At 42.5% G+C, this 23,260-nt stretch overlaps 3 protein-coding genes across 5 annotated transcripts; 2 read left to right on the plus strand and 1 right to left on the minus strand.

Moving 5' to 3' along the window:
• Window positions 1-1,569: 1,569 nt before the first annotated feature.
• LOC311023374 (myogenesis-regulating glycosidase-like) lies at window positions 1,570-8,580 on the minus strand. Of its 2 annotated transcripts, none has more exons than XM_084025165.1 (6): window positions 8,534-8,580; window positions 6,350-6,800; window positions 4,803-5,334; window positions 3,612-4,416; window positions 3,382-3,500; window positions 1,570-3,071 (listed from the first exon to the last, which is right to left on the minus strand). In XM_084025165.1, the coding sequence occupies exons 2-6, from the start codon at window positions 6,625-6,627 to the stop codon at window positions 2,724-2,726; spliced, it is 2,082 nt and encodes a 693-aa protein (XP_083881291.1). In that variant the 5' UTR covers window positions 6,628-6,800; window positions 8,534-8,580; the 3' UTR covers window positions 1,570-2,723. The 2 variants fall into 2 exon arrangements, with proteins under 2 accessions (XP_083881291.1, XP_083881292.1); XM_084025166.1 differs by lacking the exon at window positions 8,534-8,580 and adding an exon at window positions 8,166-8,183.
• Window positions 8,581-8,677: 97 nt separating this feature from the next.
• izumo1 (izumo sperm-oocyte fusion 1) lies at window positions 8,678-14,483 on the plus strand. Of its 2 annotated transcripts, none has more exons than XM_084024294.1 (10): window positions 8,678-8,807; window positions 9,884-10,108; window positions 10,369-10,443; window positions 10,550-10,633; window positions 10,750-10,770; window positions 10,898-10,987; window positions 11,249-11,376; window positions 11,577-11,727; window positions 12,508-12,676; window positions 12,997-14,483. In XM_084024294.1, exons 2-10 carry the CDS (start codon window positions 9,907-9,909, stop codon window positions 13,076-13,078), a joined length of 1,002 nt encoding a protein of 333 aa, XP_083880420.1. In that variant the 5' UTR covers window positions 8,678-8,807; window positions 9,884-9,906; the 3' UTR covers window positions 13,079-14,483. The 2 variants fall into 2 exon arrangements, with proteins under 2 accessions (XP_083880420.1, XP_083880421.1); XM_084024295.1 differs by lacking the exon at window positions 8,678-8,807 and adding an exon at window positions 9,245-9,297.
• A 1,824-nt stretch (window positions 14,484-16,307) lies between these two features.
• On the plus strand, window positions 16,308-19,121 carry dusp2 (dual specificity phosphatase 2). The gene is made up of 4 exons (XM_084024541.1): window positions 16,308-16,873; window positions 17,189-17,310; window positions 17,407-17,626; window positions 18,192-19,121. The coding sequence occupies exons 1-4, from the start codon at window positions 16,486-16,488 to the stop codon at window positions 18,407-18,409; spliced, it is 948 nt and encodes a 315-aa protein (XP_083880667.1). The 5' UTR covers window positions 16,308-16,485; the 3' UTR covers window positions 18,410-19,121.
• The last annotated feature ends 4,139 nt before the right edge of the window (window positions 19,122-23,260 follow it).

Here is a 23,260-nt window from a genome sequence, read left to right on the forward strand (position 1 = left end):
GACATAAAAGGTGAACAATCATGAGCAAATCAATAAATGACATGGTTTCTTGTTAATTCTGATTAATTCTCACCACTTCAGACTCAAATAAAATGTACTAAATGTTTGGTGTGCTCTGTGTCAGATATCAAGCTGAATAAATCCGTCAAATAAATTGCAAATAAGATTATTCCATCTGCTAAAATTTCTTTTCATATGTGGACAAAAAGAACAGGGAATGTGGTGTGTATATGGCACACTGATAAAACAGTCTCTATAGGTGAATAGTGGCTAGGGTTTTATAAGTTTAAACAAAGTAAATAGTTGGTCAAATCTTTTTTTAGTTTGAGCCTTAAAAAAACATCCATTCATTGAAGAAACGGAGAATATTGTTGTGGTCATGTGAAAACATTTGACTTTAGTCATTACATAGATTAGAAAGATTTGTATAACCATTTTACTTTTTTGGACAGTTCATAGCGCAGGAAGTATTTGTTCGCTGCAATATGAAGGCTGTTACGTTGTTAACGATCACTTCCCTTAAGCTGTTGTATCATGGTGGAAATACACACAAATATTTCACCAAAATCATTGTAAAACACTCCCCAGTTCCTTTTCTCGTTTTGACTGAATCCCTTTCATTTGAACTGACACCTCTTTCTCATGGTCATTAATCTAGTTTCTTAAATCCATATATTGGTCAAATTATTTGAAATGATGCATTTATTGTTTTACAAAAATGAATTTACCAGTAAAAACCAGTCAAACAAAACAAAAACATCAGAATCATTTGAAAGATACTATAATACCTTAACATTTCTATACTTAATCTATCTACCACAGAGGAGCTGGTATCTCACTTCAATGTTTTTTCCGAGCAAGGCATTTAGAAGACTTAACCAGTGATGTGCTTTACTTTCATGCCAGAAATCAGTGAGTGTGTACATACATGTATTCAGACGCAGAAAACTTTGCAATTTGAAAGTGCTTAAAAATGTAAAGGTGCAATGCACCGAGCATATATCACTGTGTGTTTCATCACTCTACAGGTTCTCAGTGCTGAGGGTGGCACGGCTGAGTTCAGCTGGAAAGGCAAATAAAGTCACAGGAGGCAGACATGGACGGCACGTTATAACACGGTATCTTTGAGAACAATACCTGTTTTACAAGGCAAACCAGTATCATTGGTTTAATAAATCTATTTCTTGCAAAATGAATACTAACATAATGTTTCGTTTTTTCCCTTTAAATTTACCCTGAGCTGTGAATTTAACTTAGCAGTAGATTCTGGCAATGAAATGACAGAATGGCACAACGGGTCACAGGAATGTAGACGTAAAAATATTTGCAGTCTGTTGATCATAACAAGTACCCCAAATTTACCATTTACTTAATACACACTCAAATATCAACCTACAAATCAACAGAAAAAAAATGTTAACAAATGTTAAAGAGAAAGTGACGAATGAGGCATGCTGTTGCATGTTTGCTTAAAGCTATGGTCTACGATTTGAAAGGTTTGAAAAAAAGCATCCCCCCCCCACACACACACCCCTCCCCTCTGTGCTCCTTAATCCCTCCCCTCCAAGCTCGTATCGTCCTCCCCTCGGAGCCTCCCACGAAGCACACACCCCCTCCAGGCTAACGTCTCCGTCACATCTAGTATTTCGCACGCAGACAAATTACCGGGATAATTAGAAAAAACGTTATTTTACGAAAATAGTTCACCGAAATGTGTTTCTGAAAACATTTTACGCGAGAAATAAGCTATGCAGTTGCTGAATCTGTCTGTATTTTAGATCAACAACGGTCAGTTTAAAAGATTTTGGAGAGCTTGCGGGCGGAGGCGCCCCGTCTCTCGAAACTCGCCGCGACGTGACGGCATTGCACAGCTTCTAACATAGACAATGAATGGGAACATCCCCTCCGGGTATGAACTCAGGCAGGGCGCCGTTTAGTTTCCCAGTGTGTCTGGGACTTCCACAACATGTACAAAGCAGTAATTGTGTTTATTACGGCCATGAATGATGACACATTATCGGTGTAAATGCAGCGGGTGCCGGTCGGATTTCTCTCTCACCCTGACTGCAGAACATCCCCGATCCCAAACTGCCATGCGGACCGGATGGCTACTATTGGATCAATTTTGGCTCAATTGACAAATCTTTCAAATCGTAGACCAGAGCTTTAAATATAGGTAGTTGGGAGTGTAGCTGTGGCAACATAGGGTTGGGTACCCTCTGAGCAGGTGTACAGCGGAACGGCTTGGAGTGCATATTTATTGCCATTTCAGTGCCCAACCCTGTCGAGCCACAATAAAGACTTATCGCACTTGATGCATCAGCACAAAACCAGAATCGCTTGTTTTCATCATCTAGATGTCCATTAGGTGGAAGACTGCGGTGACGATACAATCGGATATCGGTTTTCCTTTTTGGCTGTGGAAGGCACATGAGGATGAGGATCAGCTGAGGGATGGAGCAAGAGAAATAGAAGTGGACGCAAGTTTCACTGTAATTCTTTGGGTGGACGCTAATCTGCAGGGAGAAGTCCGAAGAAACAGGAGACATGAGGTCCATCTTAACCAAAAGAATAAATATTAAACCAAACTCCCCTAGTGGTCATTTCCCTTTGAAAACACCCTCTGCTATTTCTTGGCATGTGCGTGTGCTCACAAGAATGTACATGTGCATACGGTGTGTGTGTGTGTGTGTGCACGTTACACTTATGTGCCTCTGACGTCCTCAGTGAACCCATGTAAAGAAAGCGATCTCGTCCAGGTCCACAGGGTAGTCCGTGAGGTACATGGGGCCCTTATCAAAATGTTCCCCCTTATAGCTTCTCCAATGTCCCGCAGGCAGGTAGATGTCCCTCTCCTGCTTCCCCGGCTCTAACACCGGAGCAACCATCAGGTCATCCCCGATCAGGAACTGGGAGTCGATTTTGTAGGCCGCCTCGTCGTCGTTGGCGATCCACCAGAGGGGCCTTATGATCGGATCTCCCGTGTTAAGAACCTCTCCTGCCAGTTCAAGAACCCTTGGGGCCACTAGAGTCTCATGGAGCTCTGTGTACTTCTGCGCTATCTGTACCACCTGCAGGTTCACAGGACACAGTGACACAGAAAGTTACCTAACAAACAGAGTAGCGCAATGGCTCCATTTACTTGTATGCATTGATACACATTTATACCAACTAGCAAATAATACATAATTGTTAAACTGGTTATCCAGCTTTCTCCAATGAAGACACAATTTTGGCTTGAAAAGTTTAAAACATTTTAAAAATTCTACTCATTCTGCTCGTCTAATTACTACATTCATGCACAGGAGATAACAGAACAGGGGTAGGGTAAAAAAACATGTATTTCTTGCAACTGATACAACGTTGTTTCACTTGGCTCACCTCATTGTCGTAGGCCCATGGTGGTATGGAGAACTGCATGGCAGGCATGAAAGCAGACAGCTCCAACCATCGGATGTACAGCTCTCTGTCCGGCAGAACATTTTTGCTATCTAAACCAACTAAACACACAAGACTCAAATGTCAGAATTTAAAACCACATGAAAGATGTATATGTGTCTTAACTTTCTATTCTAAAACTCTCCGTGGCCATATGTCGTGGAGTAACATACCTGTGGTGCGGTTGGGGTATGCATTCCCTCCTATCATATCAGGCAAGACAAACTGGTAGCCCAGAATGCTGATAGTCAGAACAGTCGGGATGATTGACTTGAGGCCGAGCTCGTAACCCCACACAGAGTCCCTGTCGATGATCCTGAAGAAGCAGGAGATGTCCTGACTTTGGTAACCCACCCGGAGCTCTGCGCGCTCACTGAACGGTATGGCCATCTCCGTGTAGCGGCGGGTGAATGTGGAGGGGTCGGACAGTGGGACCAGGGTACTGAACTGGCGCGGGAGGTAGCTCGTCTCGCCCGCGTCGAACTTGAAGGACGTCACATGGTAGCGGTTTTTGATCATGCGCAGGTGTGAGGAATACCACTCGCGGGCTTCTGGGTTGGTCAGGTCCAGGATTCCTCCGATGCCGTTCCACCAGCGAACCAGAGCGGGCAGCTCTCCGCTCGGCTCACGGACAAACAGTCCCTTCTCCACAGCGACGCCAAAATTAATGGAGTCATAGTTGATAAAAGGATGTGTCCACAGCGACACTTGAAACCCGTCTTCCCTGAGCTTGTCAAACATGCCGCTGGCATTGGGGAACTTCTGAGGGTCAAAGTCAAACTCTCCATAGTCTGCAGTGTAGCGGTCGTCCAGCTCCAGGTGGGAGCACGTGAAGCCGTGCTTAGTGATGTCAGAGGCATAGCGCAACAGTTTCTCCTGAGTTACCGCCGTCTTGTGGAGGGCCCATGTGGACCACAATGGCTGTTTGAACACTTGAGGAGATGGCACCTTGACAGGCTTTGGGAAATACCGACGCACCTGAGCACAACACATGCACACATATCAGAGACCGCCTACAGTTTGGTTTTTCATCCAAGATTTCAGAGTGATAATGTTTTTTTCCATTTACTTTCCAGGGAAGAATTAGATGAGATGACAGAAACCACATTCATATGTGTCCATTAAATAACCAGCCATTTTACACATAGATATGAGAGTGATCTTCGATCTTCTTATCCAAGTCTTGGCACAAAAAAAACAATCCTTCAAATACTACAGTAACGTGAAATTAAAACTAATCAAATACCAATCAACTAGTCATTCTTTTCATTATTGACACCACAATTTGCCTTGACTAGACTGCACTGCACTTATTAACAACAGTTATTGTTACAATGGTGCTCTTACCAAAAAAATCCACTCACCATGTACTTGTGAATAGAGGTAACATCCGACCCCACACACACTCTGTAGCTGAGTTCGGGGAAGGCCTGCTGACCCTCTGGTGGTCTGAAGGGAGAGTCCTGGTATCGGGCCTGGAACCTGAGTGTCCTGTCCTTCTCTGACCAGCCCAAATGAAACGGCACCGAGTCATTAATCTTGATGGCAGTCGCATTCGAGGATAGCCAGTAGCGTTCCAAGATTCCCCCAAAAGCATTCCGATTGGCATAGACATCACCGGTGATGAAGGGCTGCGGCTCCTCCTCACCCTGCACCCTGATGGGCCAGTACTGTGTTGCCGTCTCTGCCCCTCCGTACCAGTGGGAGTCATTATAGGCCATGGTGTGCTCCACCGAGCGTATGTTTTGCAGCTCCTCCCAGCGAACGCGGTAGCACATCACCGTGTCCTTCAGTCGAACTGTTTGGATAAAGAAGTTGAGTTTGCCAGAATCTGACTGAGTGCAGCTCAGAGTATTTCCCTCCTTTGTGCAGGAGCCCAGATCCAGAGTGCCAGACCTGGGAGGGGAAGAACATATACATGAATGTGTTAAACACAGCACTAAGTTTTATTAGAGATGCACCGGTGCAGATATTGGCTATTCTGTCTGTTACTGACTCGCATAGCTGGACCTGTTATCGGATTACATTATATTAATAAATAACAACTCAGTACATTAGTATTAATGTTATTTTTTTGTTTTACATAAAAGCAATGTTTGAGTCGAGCCTGATGTTGCCTTACACATAAAATAATGATCCCACTTCCAGACAGTGAGGCATACAGCTTATACATTAAACACTGGCATCAGATGGGTACTCGTATCAGCTGATACCGAAAGCTCAAGTATCGCCATCTCTGGACTGAACAAAGTCAGATCTATGCGTCCCTAAGTATTATAATCACTTTTTTAAATGGCAAAAAAAAAAATAAACAGAGAAGAAATGTAATCATAATAGAAAATATACTTTAGTGCAGGGGTTGTACTAAGGCTATTTCTGTAAGTGAGCTCTGCTGATAAAGGGAATGACCAAATCAGTGTTCCCTCAGGGTGTAATCATGTGTATGTCTCTGTGGCTTTCCATTATCCATCCACACATTTGCAGACTGCAGCGCACAAAGAGGAACGACTGTGCTGAAACCAAAAAGAAAATGATATATGTTACAAAGTTTACCGTTTGCTGAGATTAGCTAGCAAAGTATGTATTATAGAATTGCAATGGATTGCAACGTACAAATAGTCCTATTTTTTCTGTTCACTCAGTATTTTGATTGCTCTGAAATGGTCACGGTATCAGCAGGATGTTCCTAATCAACTTATACTTATACAGTACTTATGATAAAATGATTATTTGATTAACAGAAAATTATTCTGCAATTATTTTGATCATCAATTTATTATTTGAGTCTAGACAATTCAACAAAATGACAAAATGTCACCTTGGTCTCTGAAACATTGTGATTATTGGTTTTTGCCTTGGTATAGAGAAAGGAATTAATGGATAATGAAATTAATCCCTACAGTGCACCCACCTGAAGGTCATACTGAAGATGACAGCCCCCGCCTGGTTACGAATAATAAAACCGTCTTTGTTGAGATCCAACAGCTCAGCCTTCAGCAGCTGGGCTTTACGGAGGGACGCCGAGTAGTAGCACCAGGCAACTACAGCAGCCAGCACCAACACACAGCCCAACATGCCCGCCAACACCAGGGGGCGGCCTTCATGAGCCAACTTCTTCTTCAGTGGAGAACCACCAGCTCCACCGGCCGGCTGCGGCTCCCCAGGAGCCATCGGGACAATCTGATACATACTGGAGTCTTAAGGCGGTGAGGTTTGTAGGGAAGCAGGTTTCAAGGTGGAGCGGCAGGAGTGCAGCTTTAGTTAACTTGCCATCATTGACTGGAGATGAAGGAAAGCCTGATCTCTACCTGTTGATCTTAATCATATTGTCCATTTCTGAATGAGGGCGGATTTGGCCAAACCTGCGAGGTGGACAGAGGCAGACAGGGATTCAGTTGGAGTGAGTACATTACCACGCGTAACATAACATGTGTCAACAAACAGAAAAACACTACTGCAGGTATTATCATGTCATGCACCGATCAACCTAAATATCAGGTTACAGATATATAAAACAATCATCGTCATATATTTACAGACACACTAGTTAAATTCCAAATAATCAGTGTGGGACATAATAATCCAGCAATGGACTCTTTTAACCCCCATCACAGACAAAGTTTGTTTGACAGTCAAGTTCTAATTATTACCACTACCTCACTGCATGCTCTTTAATATTCTCTAAAAATAACAGATTGTACAAGGATTCTTTAAGATTTCATTTAGTAAAACACAAACTGATAAAATGTTTAGTGATGCCCTTGTAGTGTATTCTTGTTAGTCTCTCCAACACAGCTGCTCGTCCAGAAGAGAGAACACAGAGGCTGTAATCTGGTAAATGGTAGGTAGATATGCTCTGTCACCATGATAACAGAACCAATGACACCATGAGAAACAGGCTATGATCAGAGAAAGAGCAGACACCATGTCAGCGTCGTTCAGTTACACCTATCTCTCAGGTGAGAACACCTTCAACATGACTAAATCATATATTTAAGACTAGAAGCCCTCAAATAACGGCACTGCACCGTATTTAAGAACCCAACAGGTGTCATTATGCTAGAGCTCAACATTCTTATTTAATTCTGATGCAGTGTTTGTGCCAATGCAGCAGGGACAAAAAGAAACCTTGGAAACCCCCCCTTTTTTTTTGCTCACCTTGCAACAACTGTGTTCCTGTACTCAATGCAGTTCTTCACAGACAGACTGCTGGTGACTCGCCTGTTAGAATAATCCTTCACCTACTCTGTGTGTACACACAAAACTGCACCATCTCACTTCTAGCTTCCCAGTTCCCACTTGGTTTATTTGTATTAAAAAAATAAATCACTTGCTTTGATGGTGCAAGCAATTCCATGACACATTGTGTTGGGAGTCCTGGGGGACTTCCATTTTCACTTCGCATAACTATGCCATAAATTCATAATTTCTACAATCCTTTCTGCACACACAATGTTGTGTCATGCATGAACAAAATCTATTCTTTTATGGGTAGTTTAAGGACAATACCCTCCTTACTGTGAGCACAAAACATTTTAATTTTGCTTCTAAGGGGGAACCAAATACATGCAATGCAAAGTGCATCAGCAAATATCCACCATATTCTGGTGAGTGCAGTACGATAAGCTGTTCTGGTGTTTAAGCAGCGAACTCGTGAACAAAGCCCCACAGTTCCCTCCACAGTGAATGCTGTTTGTTTTGTGTTCACATTAGTTGAAGCCACATACCTTAAATGTTACTCAGAAGACAGTCCGTCTGACTTTGCTGAAATGGTCGCGCGGAGAGCACGCTCATACGTGTTTGTATGTCATTGTGAGTGCAAAGGTGACAAATCAATAACTGCTCAAGTATTTCCGATGTGTCGTGCCTGATCGATAACCCCCTAGCACTCGTCGACACGACAATTGATACTGCATCGGGACATCAGAGTGACACTGTAACCGGTTGTGCCAGTTGTCACGAATAAGGCTTGAAAACTGTCGTGTACACAATCGAAAGCTACGTTGGCCGTGTCAATAGCACGCACATCATGTAGGCTAGACAATAGATGTAAACGGTCATTTATAGCGTCGTAATAAAAAGAGAATTATCTTACCTCCGCATCCAACTCTCTGGGGTCAACGAGCACAGCTGTGAGCGCAGTAGTCCACTGCGCAACTGCAGAGCGGTTCGGAGTTCCATGGTCCCGCCCACCAACGAACAATTCGTCCATGCAACTGTCACTCATCACCGGATGTGATTCTGGGATATGTAGTGTGAGTGAATAAACTGGTCTTCAGAATTATTTCCTAAAGGACACCAAGAGTTTCGCAAGTTTGTGTCCTGACAGCAATTGAAATCGCCAAACACACAGAACAGTGATAAGAGAGGTGAAGTATTATTTATGATTATTATTTTTTTTGTTTAAATGATCATGTTTGTATGTGTTCCTACCGTTGTAAACAGAAACAATTCATATACACTTTGTTCTATGTTATCTTCAAATGACTGTGAATATACAGGATTTTTTTTATTTTAAACTACTTGTACTTGGACGACTTTGAAGGGTGAACGGACCGTTTTGTTGCGTTTAAATGTAGCACAACAAGCTAGTTAGTTAATAGCAGTTGAATCGGACAAGCTTCGACTGTATCGGCTGGCGCAAGATGGCACAACTGTCCTCCTGAACAAACTACAGCGGCGAGATCATCCAGAGTATAATACCATGTAGTTGTGACTGGCGTGTTTTCTAAGTTACCACTGGGTGACAGCAACAAGCTGTAACAGGCGAGTCGGACGGCACAGTCAGAGCATTGATAGAGCATTGTGATGTAGTACTCGGCTCTGTTGTGTCCTTGTTTATCTTCCTCGGCTGTGCAGGTATTCTTGTTGTTGCTGTTCCATTAACTATCTGTCAACTAGCAGTGCACTACTAGCTAACAAGTTAGTAAACTGTAGGCCAAGTTAGCTTAATACTGTTTTTCTTTATTGGTAACGTTATTGGTGGAGGTGGCAACGGCTGAATTAAGCTAACGTTAACCTAGCTACCGGTAACTATAGCAATTGTAGCAATAACAAGTGCTAGTGTCAGTGTGCTATACTTAGAATTATTTTCTTATTTAATCAATTACTCTCAAGAATAAAAGGCAAACTAATCAATAAATAATAAAAGTAAATGTTAGTTTCAGAAAACAATTACATATTCTGTATAATACTGACACTTGCACGGACCCAAAAGCATTTTATTTATTTTTTTGGCAATGGAAATGATGGCCTGATTGAGTGATGGGAGTAACACAAGTACTGGTGGTATTGTAGCCATAGTAACAGCTAAAGTACCAGTTGCTGGAAGAGCAGCTGTAGGAGTGGTGACAAGGGTTGCAGCAATAGTGACGTTTGTAGCAGCAAGACTATTTGGCAACTCTATTTCAGAACTGAAAGAAGTGACTCATCCTGATGTGTGCAGGGAGCTCGAGGTGCAGAGGGCAAATGCTGCTGGTGCTTGTGTCCCTGCTCTGCCGTGTCCCCTCAGCCAAGGCCTGTCTGCAGTGTGACCGCAAGATCAGGCTCCTACATGAGGACTTTGTCCTCTCTGCTCCCTCTGTGGACGACCAGATTGAAATGAAAAAAATTTGGGACCATTCCTATGTGACCTACAGAGAGACCAGCCGGGAGCGAAAGGGAGTCATTGGTGAGATCTAGACCTGGTTTAGCATGAAACAACCCAGGACGTGCTGATCATTCATGTAGAGCAACTTATATCCCATATCTTGTCTCTTAATTTTTTTCTCAAATATCGTCAGACCAGCCACTGCTTTTTTTTTTTTTGGCAATTAAAGCTTTTAATGCTGTGGCCCTCATTTGTTCTGATTTTTTTTTTTAAATAGTGAGATGTGTAATTGTAAAATGGTAAAATCAGTAAAATCTTACTCTCTGATTCCCATTGCTCAGATCCCACTACTCTGTACAGAGCCAGAACTGAGTACCAGAGTGAATTTGAGCATTTCTTGAAAACCCAGCACACTGGTGAGAAACAAAATGTGTTCCCTTGTGTCATCACTTACTATATTTAGATATAGCACAAACTCAATGTCCATCAGATTTTAAGGTAAATCCTGCTCTTTTTTTTAAGGATCTGTAACATTTGAGGCCATTCAGATCCTGGAGAAGGGCAGGAAGATCTTAGAAAAACACTTGGACGCATTCATCCGTGATGGTAATTGACATAAATAACAGTGTTTGTTCTGCGCATGTAGGGCAGGGCACTTTGCGTAGGTCATTTTCACATACACAATGCATTAGTTACAGATCATTTGTTTGTCTCTCCCTCAGGACTGTGCCCCAACAAGTGTGGTAAGTGAGTTCTGGCTGATCTTCCCCTCTTTATCTCTGGAAATCCTTGTAGGGACACAATGTGCATGTATATTCAGTGCATGCTTACAGAACATGTGTCTGCATGTGTTTGTGGTGTGGTTTTAAGGGCTTTTGAAACGAAGAGTAATGGATTGCTTCTCTTGCCGCTACAAGATATACATCTGTTCCTCTCCCTCTGGCCGGCAGGACTGCGGTGGTATGTTCTAATTCATTTTTTCTTTGCGTGTTTCTGTGTGCTTGTTGTTGGTGAGCGTGTGGGGGGGCTAGTCGTACCTGTGTTCTGGCGGTGCACCATTCTTCAGAGTACATGGCCACATGTCACGAGTGTGTAAATGTGTCCCTAAGCGGGGCGCTGCTGCCCGTCCATGTGCATGGCTAATGAAAAAGATTATTCAAGTAATCCTAACGCAAATGAATGAAGCGTCTCTGTTTTTCTCTCCTCTCAACTGTTCTCTAGAGTACTCGGTGCAGGCTGAGGAGGGAGGCCAGGCAGTGTTGAACTGTTTCCTTCCATGGCATCATCTTCTCTTGGGAAGACCAGAGTACCACTATTCCTGGGCACCTGGTGTTCCAGGAACTGAAAAGGTCTCTTTGCCGATACTATCTCAAACGTGTATACAAATAGGAACCTAAGCGGTAGTTTAGCACATTAAAACCACTTTGCATACTTCCTTATTCCCTTGTCTGTTCCCTATTCAGCTGTAGAGGGTGTTCATGAATACACACCTTTACTGTCTCACAACCACTAATTTACGACTATCACTTCCTATAATGTATTAATGCAGATGAACGAGAGTGACTTCAAAGCCTTGGTGGTGACAGACGACTCATCTGTGCTCTTAAATCAGCTGCATACGGATGAACAAGGAATGTATCGCTGCTCTCTGCAGGGCCGAGACGGAACGGTCTTCTACCGAGTCACTTTCTCACTCACTGGTAGAGTAAAGCTCTCAGGCACGACATCACAAAAACGCTGTCAGATAATTTAACTCTGAAAGAGCAAACACATCTGAGTTAATTCACCGTTTGTTTTTTTTACAGTTGCCACTTAAGAGAAAAGACACTCCAATAAACATTTGTAGACTCTAAATAAAGCAATTTAACATCAAATGTCTCTGTTTGAGACCCACGACCTTTAACAGGATAAGCTTTTACAGATAATGGATGGATGTTTAAAACATAAACAAAAGGCTTATAATGAGTTGCTGCGTCTGTGTCTGCTTGTGGTTTGTATCTGTGGGGTGGTTGTAGGGTGTGTCAGTTCCTTGAAGAAGGCTGCTCTGTCACTGTGTGGGCTTTCATGTATTTTATTTGGTGTATCCTTCCATAAATGCTCTTATCGCTGGATGGATTTTAATGCAAAGCACACTGTGTTTATAAATAAAATTGCCTTACAAAGTACGCCCAACCATAGGATGCTAAGAAATAAAGTAGTTTAATTCGTACCATGGGTACCTATTGCCTACGAATCCACCAATAGTCTACTAAAGGAACAAAATAAATCTTCCCCCAACAAAAGTCTTTTGTAAAGGGAGTGCATGGTCTACTGCGTGTCTGTTTGGAGGCGGGTGACACGCAAAATCAAGTGAAAACCCCTCTTCATTGTCAATCTCAGACACATTCAATGTAAACAATGTAAAGTCTTGCCTGTATAATTTCCTCTACACAAATAGCTCTCGACAAAGTTAATCTTTCTTCTGTTTTCATCCTTCACAGTCACTTCTTTGCCCGACCAAACTCACAGTCCCGTCATCACTCTGCCCTCCCTGCTTCATGGAGACAACTACTCACCTTTGCAACCTACTGAGGGCCTGCTGGTACCAGTCATCGCCATGGTTACTGCTCTGAGTCTGGCAGTGAGCGTAGGCCTCGCCATTGTCCTGGGGTGAGAGACAGCAAGCAGGCAATGGGGAGTTAGCAGGAAGGGGGTGGATGTGAAAGAAGTACCACAGAACAGTCATGACAAACCAAATGATGTGACTGTGTATTTAGATTGAGGAGTGAATCATGATTTTTGAGGTTTAGGTATAAGTACAATAGACTTTTTCTGTTTACAGTTTCACCGATTCAACGTCATTAAGCACATTTTTTCCAGGAAGTGATGTCAGTTACTTAAGCACAAAATCAACTTATATTGATAGGATCCTTATGTTATTTGTTAGTCAGGACATAAAATTAGCATGACTGTGTTTGTGATCTTTATAGAATGATGATGAGTCAGAGAAGAGCCACAGAGGAGCCATTGAGAAGGAAGAAGGAGGGGGAAAACGCACACAACAATGTGTGATGAAGACACTGTATACAGTAAATACAAGTTTAAACGACGGGGGAGGGGTTTACTCCATGTTGGACATTTCTCTCAGTGGTAAATAGATTTCCAACATCGTCTCTAGAATCACACAGAAGTGAGAAAACATGCTAGCTACATGCAAATGAATGCAGCTCAAAAGGGTCTAAAATGGTTTGGATAGATACATTGTTTGTCTTTAACATTTAACCAGGATCGTCAGTGTGAAGCATGATGGATGGAACAATGAGATCTCACTCACAAAACAGAAAGTCTGTGGTGTAATAAAACCAGAGGATACATTAACACGCACACTTCAACACACCCACTAAATCAATGATCCGACCCCAGCAGGGTCACGTTCCCCTCTGAATGGAGTGATCGCGTTGTCACGTGGCCGTTTATGAGAGGAATCAGGGATGAGGTAAATCTCCTGGATTACAGTGGGGTTTTTTCAGAGATTAATAGCCCCAGCCATCCAATTAATCCTGGATAATCTCGCATGTGGGAGGAGGGGGGGGAGACATGAAGGGGTAAAAGCTAGCAGCAGATGTTTTTATTGGGTTTCTTTTAATGTTTATTTACCTATATATTCATTCAGAGAGAGAAATCTGTTTCCTTCTGCCTTTGGTGTCCTCTCTGTACGCTTTGACGACACACAGCCGATGCAAAAAATAGTCTCCTCTTTTCATGCAAGTTCTTTCATAATCTCGACAACCTCCTCGTCATCAACTCTACACTTCGCTCACCTATCATATTTATGCTTCGCCTTTTTTCATTGTTCATCTTTTAGGAGTTCTGCGTTCGCTGTTGATGTAAAAGTCAGATTTCCTGTGTGAGTAGAAAGTCGTCATCATCATCAACAACAACAACAACAAATTTGCACTGATCTCTCAGCATTGTGCGTCAGGCCAGATGTATTGCAGGCTGATTCATTTCCAACCATGACACTCTGATGTGCAACATAGGAAAGACAAAGAAAACATCTGATCCAAATGAAACTGAAGCAAGTGATCGATGAGTCACCACGTCCAGGAAAATAAGCAACTATGTCACCTCTGATTTCATTAATCACTGCTCAGGTTTTTCAGGGTATTTTCTGACAAACACTTTTACTCAGGGCAAGTCAGTTTGGATAGTGAGCTTCGACAAATATTGTATAGGGTTGTGATGATACATTATGTCATTATGAGGGTGTATGTGGAGGTTGAGGTCTGCATGGATGGGAACAGGATGTCTGTGTGGTGCCGTTTCCTGTCAGGCTGCTGAGACGGGGGCGAAAAACTAAATAATCCGTTTCAAGACTCCCTCGCACAGAGTCACGATCTTTCAACTCCACAGACCTCATAGCTTCACTGTATGTGTATGTTGACGCCCTAAGTGCAGGTTGAGGCTACAGTAAATGCATGCTCAGCCGACGGCCATGATGAACTGCATACCAAAGTGTGTGTGTGTGTGTGTGTGTGTGTGTGTGTGTGTGTGTGTGTGTGTGTGTGTGTGTGTGTGTGTGTGTGTGTGTGTGTGTGTGTGTGTGTGTGTGTGTGTGTGTGTGTGTGTGTGTGTGTGTGTGTGTGTGTGGATTGAAATTGCAGCCTCAGCAGGGGGGAGTTTGACAAAGTGGGAGTGCTGCTGACGGGCCAGCGAGCAGCGGTGAGGGAGGGAAAGAAGGGAAGTGGCAACGCAAAGAAAGTGGAGTCAGAGGTTTGAGTGGGAGACGTATGGGGGCAGGCAGACTAGCTTGAACATGGGTTATGAGGAAATGAAGACAAAGACGTCAGAGTCCACTTTGATACCATCTATCCCACACTGCATATAAAGTTTGTTTTCCTGTGGGTTACAGGACAATGACGGTCCTGTGTCAAGGGGCGGAAAGACATCTACAGTATCCCACTCAGTTGGACTTGAATGAAACTTATATATATATTTGAGACGTCATGTATTGAAAACTAGTGAAGTAAAAGCACAAAGACTGCTCTTGAGATTTAGAAGTTAGTGAACAAAACATCATTAGTTATTGTTTGTGACAAATCTGATTCATTAGGAATTTAGTTATGGTTTGATCACATTTGATCAAGATATTTTGATCCAAATATTGTTAACAACAAGAAGAAGATGGCAGACAATTGTTCTAACTGAAACAGAAACTTTGAGTTTCATGGAGAACCCCAACAGTGATAGAAAGAACCTGAGAAAACAGTTAAAGGTCACCAAGAATCCCAGTTGTAACCACTTCAACATGAAAACACCCTACAAACAACACACTTGTTATGTGTAATCTTATGCAACATTATTGATGGCTTTTTTTTTTTTTAGTTTAGTGAAGGATGTCCATAGTTTCCTTATTAGAGGCTTTCTGCCAGCCAAGAGAAATGAGGATCACTTCAAACTTCAGAGTATTATCCTGCTGTTTGCTGAACTTCTGGCTCAATATTTTGTCACTAATTTGCTAAAATGATACAAATCAACAATCTCACGAAAGGCCAAAGTCTGATATATTTCATTCCTCTGTCCTCTATTTTATCCCTCTATTCCTCTTGAATAGTTTCTGCTGTCAAACACTATTCAAAATACACCAATGAGGTGTATCGTGACGTCATGACTGTTACTTTCCACCTCGCCCCTGTGCAAAATGAAATGTGCGGTTGATCAAATTGTGTAATCCATAACTGGCACACGCCTAAGCTTAAATCCTTGGGAAATGAACAGAACCAATCGCTGTATTTGAGCATTTGATATAACCAGTGCACTGCAATTTGAGAAAGAGATTATATCATATTATAAATTGGCAGTGTAATAAATGCTGATGTCATTTAAAAAAAATGTACAGAGAACACAGAAACTAACTCCTTCTCTAGTATCTTCTTGGTGCAAACAAACAACAAAGAGGAAAGTGCTACTCTTGTGTGTAATCTGCATGTTGCATGAACATAAACTCCTGTTTCAGATGATGCAGTGTCCCGGAGAAGCTCAGCTTTAATCTCAATAACTGCAGGCTGCCGATTGGTGTGAGGTTCAACTCGCAGCATCACGTCATTCAACCTAAAATCACGGGATAACCCCAAACCACCACGTGCGCGGTAGGAAAATCGGGCTTGACGTCAGTGGAATGACGGTCGGTCCATATATGGTCGTTCCGCTTCTGACGTTGCTCCTTCCGTGGAAAACAAAGGCTGGGGCTGCAGTAACTCCGCCCCTCCCACAGCTGTTATCAATGAACAAGTGAAACTCACTCAAACTGATTTTAACAGACCAGACGAGAATTCCACCAGTAGGCTACTCTAAAAAATCATCTCTAACGGTCGCCTACTGTATCACCTTCATATACGCACAAAAACACCAGATTTTTTATATATTTAATTAGTTATTTATTCTTTTAAAAGTTACTCTTAAACACACTTTCTTCAGCCATGACTTCAAGCCGGGAACCTTTGGAAATAACTGCCAACGAACTGGCTCACATCCTCAGAACCCCCCGGGACCAGTACACCTCTGCCGGGTGTGCGGTGCTGGACTGCAGACCTTTCCTCGATTTTTCCTTCGCGCACATTGGCGAGTCTCGAAACGTCAACTGGAACTCGATGCTGCGCCGCAGGTCCAAGGGCTCGGTGGTGGCTCTGGAGTGGCTCGTCCCGGACAAGACGTTCCTGGGCCGGCTGCGGCGCGGGGAGTTCTCCGCGGTGGTGGTGGTGGACGAGAGCAGCCGCTCCGTGGCCGAGCTGAAGGCGGAGAGCGTGGCCCAAATGCTGCTCATCGCCCTGCAGGGCGAAGTTCACACGCACATCTGCTTCCTACAAGGTAAGAAGACATTTAATTCCATTCATTACCAGCACCAGAAGTTAACCTTTCAGGCTATTGTTGAAATAGTTTTTTAAGTTTTTGAGCCTAATTGTATGTTTACGAATATCTGTGCATTCAAACATCCGTTTGTTTATTTATTATATATATATATATATATATATATATATATATATATATATATATATATATATATATATATATACACACACACCACATTATTAGAGCTGTTATTGTTTCATACAGAACATATTTTTAAGGAGCACTTTGGGTGGGGAAAGCTTGGGGCTTAGCTAATATGTGACCTCCATTTAGGTGGATTTGAGGGCTTTTCAGAGGCCTATCCAGAGCTCTGTTACAGCTCAGCCAGCAGTCACTTCTCTACAGTGGAACCAGAGCCAGCAGTGACAGGTCGGAGGACACCAGCATATGATCAGGTGAGCAAATTACCTCCTTTTTTTTTTATGTATCAGAAGTGATGTCATACAATTTGAAATGGGTCTTTAAGTAGCTCTTAATTGATTTAATTGCAGGGTGGCCCAGTGGAGCTGCTCCCCTTCTTGTTCCTGGGCAGTGCCATCCACTCCTCACGCAGAGAGACCCTGGCAGCAGCGGGGATCACAGCTGTGCTCAACGTTTCCTCCACATGCTCTAACTTCTACGAGGGGGAGTTTCAGTACCTGCGGCTCACTGTGGAGGACAGCCTCGCTGCTGACATCAGAGCCTGCTTCTCCACCGCTATCGCCTTCATCGGTGAGTTTCCCCTCTAAACATCCAGAGCTGCCAACGCGTGTGACCAGTGTAACCTTTAGATGAAAGTCCACTCGTCATTTGCTTTCTGTCATGTAACATGTAGTCGGTAGACTCTGTGAGCTTTAGTGTTGTTTTAGTTAAGTAAGTCAACACTCTTAATGAAACATAAAATATCCCAAATATGTCTCTAAGCCGCTTGTACACTATAATCCATTCTGTAGCTTAGACTTATGGCCCAACAGCGTAATTGTCTGATTACAAAACAACTGGATTATGCTGCACAAAATGTACCTCAATCTGAGCACTTCGCCTTGTAAAGTTGAGTTCATGCGAAGATGCAGCTGGATTTTTCAGAACTAACTTCACTAATGGTGATTAATTACTGCGTTTTTTTAATTTTATTTATTTATTTTCTAGGTAGCTCGTCCCTTCAGTCATTCAGTTAAAATAGTTCTGTGTATTTCTGCTTGTAAAACCTTCTCACTGATGTGGAATGGAGCCCTGTATGCTAATCTCTCTTCCTCTTTCTGTCTTTTCTTCTTTTTTTTTTCTGCTCCACCTACAGACTCGGTGAAGCAGAGCGGTGGTCGGGTGCTGGTGCATTGCCAGGCAGGCATCTCCCGCTCCGCAACCATCTGTCTGGCCTACCTCATGCACACGCAGCGTGTCAGGCTTGAAGAGGCCTTTGACTTTGTGAAGCAGCGGCGGCAGGTGATCTCCCCCAATCTGGCCTTCATGGGGCAGCTGCTGCAGTTTGAGACAGATGTCCTCTGCCAGGGATGAAGGCAGGACATTCACAAGACTGTCTTCCCGCCTCTTGTAGGCATTGTGCTCGACTCAAGCGTTATCAGGACTCGTGCAGATGTACCGCTTGTACTATTGAGTACATTCAGAAATGGGTCCCTTTTTTTTTCTCCTTTCTACAATGGTGGATCTGGTCTCCTACTTTTCAGGAGAAACTGACAGACAATTGTGATTCTGAGCCAGCAAGTTGGAGCAGCTATGAGCTCATTGTTCCGGACAGTTTATATTCGGGAGAAGGGCGCCTTCTTGTCTGGTTTTGTTTGTGTGTGTGTGTGTTTGTGTTACGCTGTTGGAGTTTGATGTGCCTGATCTTTTGCAAGGGCTGTCCTGTTATCAGACTGAAAGTCATTCCTTCACTGACAACCACTGTGACATGACATGTATCTTCCCAGGAGAACGCTGTGTTTACTACTAAAGGCAATACCTGATGAATCTCAAGTTTTACTCTCTAATTTATGGAAATGCACAAACTACTGTTGGTGTCATTTCATTGCATCCTAAGACGGATTGCACTTGGTTCACTCAAGCTGGAAGAAGTTGTTTTTAATTATGTAAATACATATTTTTATTTATTCCAATGTTTGTTATGACATTGTGAGCATTAGTACATTGCACTTTAGCATTTGGCTGATTCCTGTTTTTTCCACTGAAATAAAATATGCTGGAGAACACACTGGGTCTGTTAACTCTGTACGATGTCCTTATTTCATACATGCCGTGACGCATTTGATTTTCTATGTCCTAAAGGATACTGTAGTCCATGTTACACACACTGGCCTTGCTAGACTCTTGCTGAACCAGAAGGTATTAAAGTGGTCACTGCTGAGTGTTTTGGAGGATTATCCACAGTTTGAAGTCCCTTTTTTGACCTCAACAACCACTGACTGAAATTTTACATCAGCTCAACTTGCGAGAACAATTTTGGATATATGAAAGGCATTGAGGACATTTTTAATGAGAAAGTTTGGGAAATCAAATTTAAAAAAACTACAATACATTGTTTCAAATCTTGTATGACAAACGGATAAACACTCATCTTAAACCCAATAGGCAGATATGATACACACACACACACCCACACACACACAATTGTTGTACTTTGACTTCTTCCTTCCCACAGTGTAGACACACACAAGGTAAATTCACCTGGGAGTTTCCAGGTTTTCACACGAAACCCCAAAAAATAATATTTTATCATCTGGTTTGTTTTCATTTAAGTATATATATATATATATATATATATATATATATAGAGAGAGAGAGAGAGAGAGAGAGAGAGAGAGAGAGAAGGCCAGAAGTGGTCAAATTATAATTTTTTCTATTATATTATTAGTATATCATGTATACAGTATTTCCCATAAAAAAATAGCAAATATTTATTTATTTTTTTAATTTGCATAGTTATATTTATCTGAAAAACCTTATGATAGGAACCACTGGACCTAAATGCATCTAAAAAAAGTTATAATTAGCTCCATCACAACCAGCTCCAATAGTAAAACGCTGCTTACACATAAATATATCACAGTTAACAATATAATAATATAAAAACATTATTTACTCTTAATACATTCTGCTGATAATACCTCTGTTCTTTTACATTAAGGGGGGTTTTGACAGTAATCTTAATTGCAATTGTGTATTTTGTGCATTATTTCCACTGTTGTATTTACTAAAGTAAAGGATGCGTTTCTTCCACCACTGCAGGTAGTTTCAGAAGAAAACTCTTTATCACGGTAACAGTGCTCCAACAAGCACTGGAAATTAGTTTGTCGTGAGACAGTGCCCTCTAGTGACGTTTCTTGAAATGACCAGAAATCTCGGAGGTTCAAAAGTAACCAGCAGGTGACGCCAGCAGACTGTGGACTGTTCACTGTGGCAGAGACAGCACAGAAAGGCCACAACAGTCTCTCTCACACACACACACACACACACACACACACACACACACACATACACCCATACACACACTTAACACACTTCACTGTCGTCTCAGTCGGTCATTTATTACTGGAAGCAGACTGTTCCGCCGCCTTCCATCTCAACGTCTCTCTCATCTCATTTGTTGGATTCAGATCCTTCTCAGCCAGTCAGGCTCCTTAATGAAAACAGACTGAAACCGTTACTCACAGTCTGCATCCATGCTAAACCATTGTCAGAACCAATCACGTTACATTAGGCTGTGCCTCCCAATAGTTTGTGTGCCTGTGTGTGTGTGTGTGTGTGTGTGTGTGTGTGTGTGTGTGTGTGTGTGTGTGTGTGTGTGTGTGTGTGTGTGTGTGCATGCCTCTATGTGCTGTATGCACATACGGGGAGCGTGGGAGATTAGGGATTTACGTGTCGACCACGATTCCCGTATTTGCTATTCACAGCTGAAGACTGTGTCACTCAAACGAGAAATCACATCCGGAGAAAACTGTGAACAGATAATATGAGCAGTATGTGTTATACTGTTAGCTGAGGTGTCACAATGTGGTGATATAACACACAAGCGGCAGTTGTCATCATTTGAAATGCAGTCGGGAAAATTAGTCTGTGACCATCTGGGAAGGCTTCCTGTAATTGTTTGCCGTTTACACACACACACACACACATTCACTTCTGATGCCATACCTCTGAGGACCATCAATGATATAATGCAATCCAATGAGCCCATGCAGTGGAAGGGCTCGTGAGAATATGAGCAGATAGGAAATAAGATGAAAACATATTCTACTGCATAGATTTTTTTCTAATATTTGTTTATTGTGAACCTTTTGAGGCCTCTAAAATAAAATCATCCAAATACTCAACCTGAGAAGAGAAAGTCCCTATTTGGCTAAATTGCATGCAACCCATAGTTCATTACAACCTGCGACAAGGGGTTTCAAGCAGAAATTACTTATTTTATAAGAGGCCAAAACAGCTGCCTCTGTCCCCCACCCGAACCTTAAACATCCAGACTGCATGCTTAACCCTAACCAGTATCTTCACTGAACCTAATCTTTATTCCAATTCTAACCCCAAAATCAAGCCAAACTGTCAATTTCTAAACATCAAACTGGTCCTCACAAAGATAGCACACAAGCACAGAAAACAGGAGGCAGGAGCAATAGCCAATAACTAAAAAAAAAAAGAAGAAAAGGTCTAACTTGAAAGCATCCAAAGGTCACGTACTGTGCTGTAATTGATTTGGACCTGAACCACATTGTGCACACACTCCTGCCACAACACTGCAGTGTGCTGACCTGCACTTATCTGGCACTCATTCCGGGAAACTGTCTTAAAAGTCAATTTATCTTTGCTTCATCTTAGTTGGGTAAAGTCCACCTGGGCCAAGAGAGTTTTGAATAGAAGGAAGAAAAAAAGTTTTCTCGAGGAGCGGATGCCTTTAAAGACAAACTTTTTCTAGTGTGGACGTCAAACAGGAATTACTGATCCCACTGTATGCGATCCGTGACAGGAGAATGTCCTCCAGGCTTGTGCATCCGTTTGTATATGCTCTTACACAACAAGCACTGGACGCTGTGTGCTGCTCATTCTCTATAACCTTGGCATCTGTAACACACCCCTCTCCCCCAGAATGCATTTTCAGTGTGTCACTAAGCACGGTTCACCCATAGAAACAGAGACACTTGATTGGAGTGCACTCTCCCGCTAAAAGCTTTATTCTCTTTCCCTTTATATTTAGAATGTGTAGCGTGGAGCAGAAAATGTACAAACCATTATTGGCTGCTGCTTCGGGTCACACAATCAGAGAGCAGGGCTCCCAATTGTAATTCCACGGGTGACGAGCTGGGTTTCTCTCTCATTAAAAAAGCTATGCGTGGGGAACACTCTAGAGAAACAAGTAAACAGGACCACCTACCCACACACCATTCATAAGAATGTGTGTGTGCATGTGTAGGCTGGTGGATGTGTTTACCGTTTGTTTGTTTGTTTGTTTGTTTGTGTGAGTTTATATCGCAGAGGCCAACCCACCCACTTTTAAACACCACAGGATAGATCACCTCTGCTACTGTTTAATTTATGGCTCAGTAAAATAGCAGCGTGATGCAGGTTCCACTCCATAATTATACAATCGAGCACTTGATCTCGGGTAGGCAACAAATCACAAAGGGGGCCGTGCATGTCCGTGCTCCTCGGCGGAGGCAGTGTCGCAGGGTGCATGATGCAGAGGGAAGTCAAGTGATGATGTAAATGCATGAGCACAGAAAGTCAGTGCCTTATACCTGCTGGCCTGCAGCACACACAATCAGCAGAGGTGGAAGCAACATAGTGCATTTACCCGGTCAAGTGTTGGAGGAGAGATAGCCAAGCATGAGGAGACTTTATCGGGCCATATTTCACAAAGAAATGATTGACTTTTGCAGCAGCGTTTATGTGACGGTTGTAATTCTCAGTTTCGGTGCAAAATCTGACCACCTACGGTTTAAAGCATCAATAATTTATCAAGCCTCCTCTGACGGGGATCATTTCTCAAAATGAGGGCTTTCACTTTATTGGAAATCCCAAACTTGTGAACCTTTTACTACTTTCTCACAGCAGGGAGTGAGTCCTGGGAGACACAGGTGAATAGGGTACAAACCTATATCAAATAGGTCCAATCAGTGTTAGTGTCAGGTCCAATGATTTTTCTTTTTTTGGAGTCAAAGGTTTTTACACAGGGCATTTTGGATTTCTCTTTGTATCAAACCATAAATCAGAAAAATACTAACAATTTTTAGGAATAAAACATAATTTATATCTGGCTTTGAATAATATCAGAACAAACCGTTCTGTAAAAACTTATGTAAGTGCTCTGCTATTAGTGTGAGTAAAAAAAACACATCATGGAGAGTAACAGATGCC

Source organism: Eutrigla gurnardus (genome assembly GCF_963514095.1).
Source record: "Eutrigla gurnardus genome assembly, chromosome: 13".
Classification (NCBI taxonomy): Eukaryota; Metazoa; Chordata; class Actinopteri; order Perciformes; family Triglidae; genus Eutrigla; species Eutrigla gurnardus.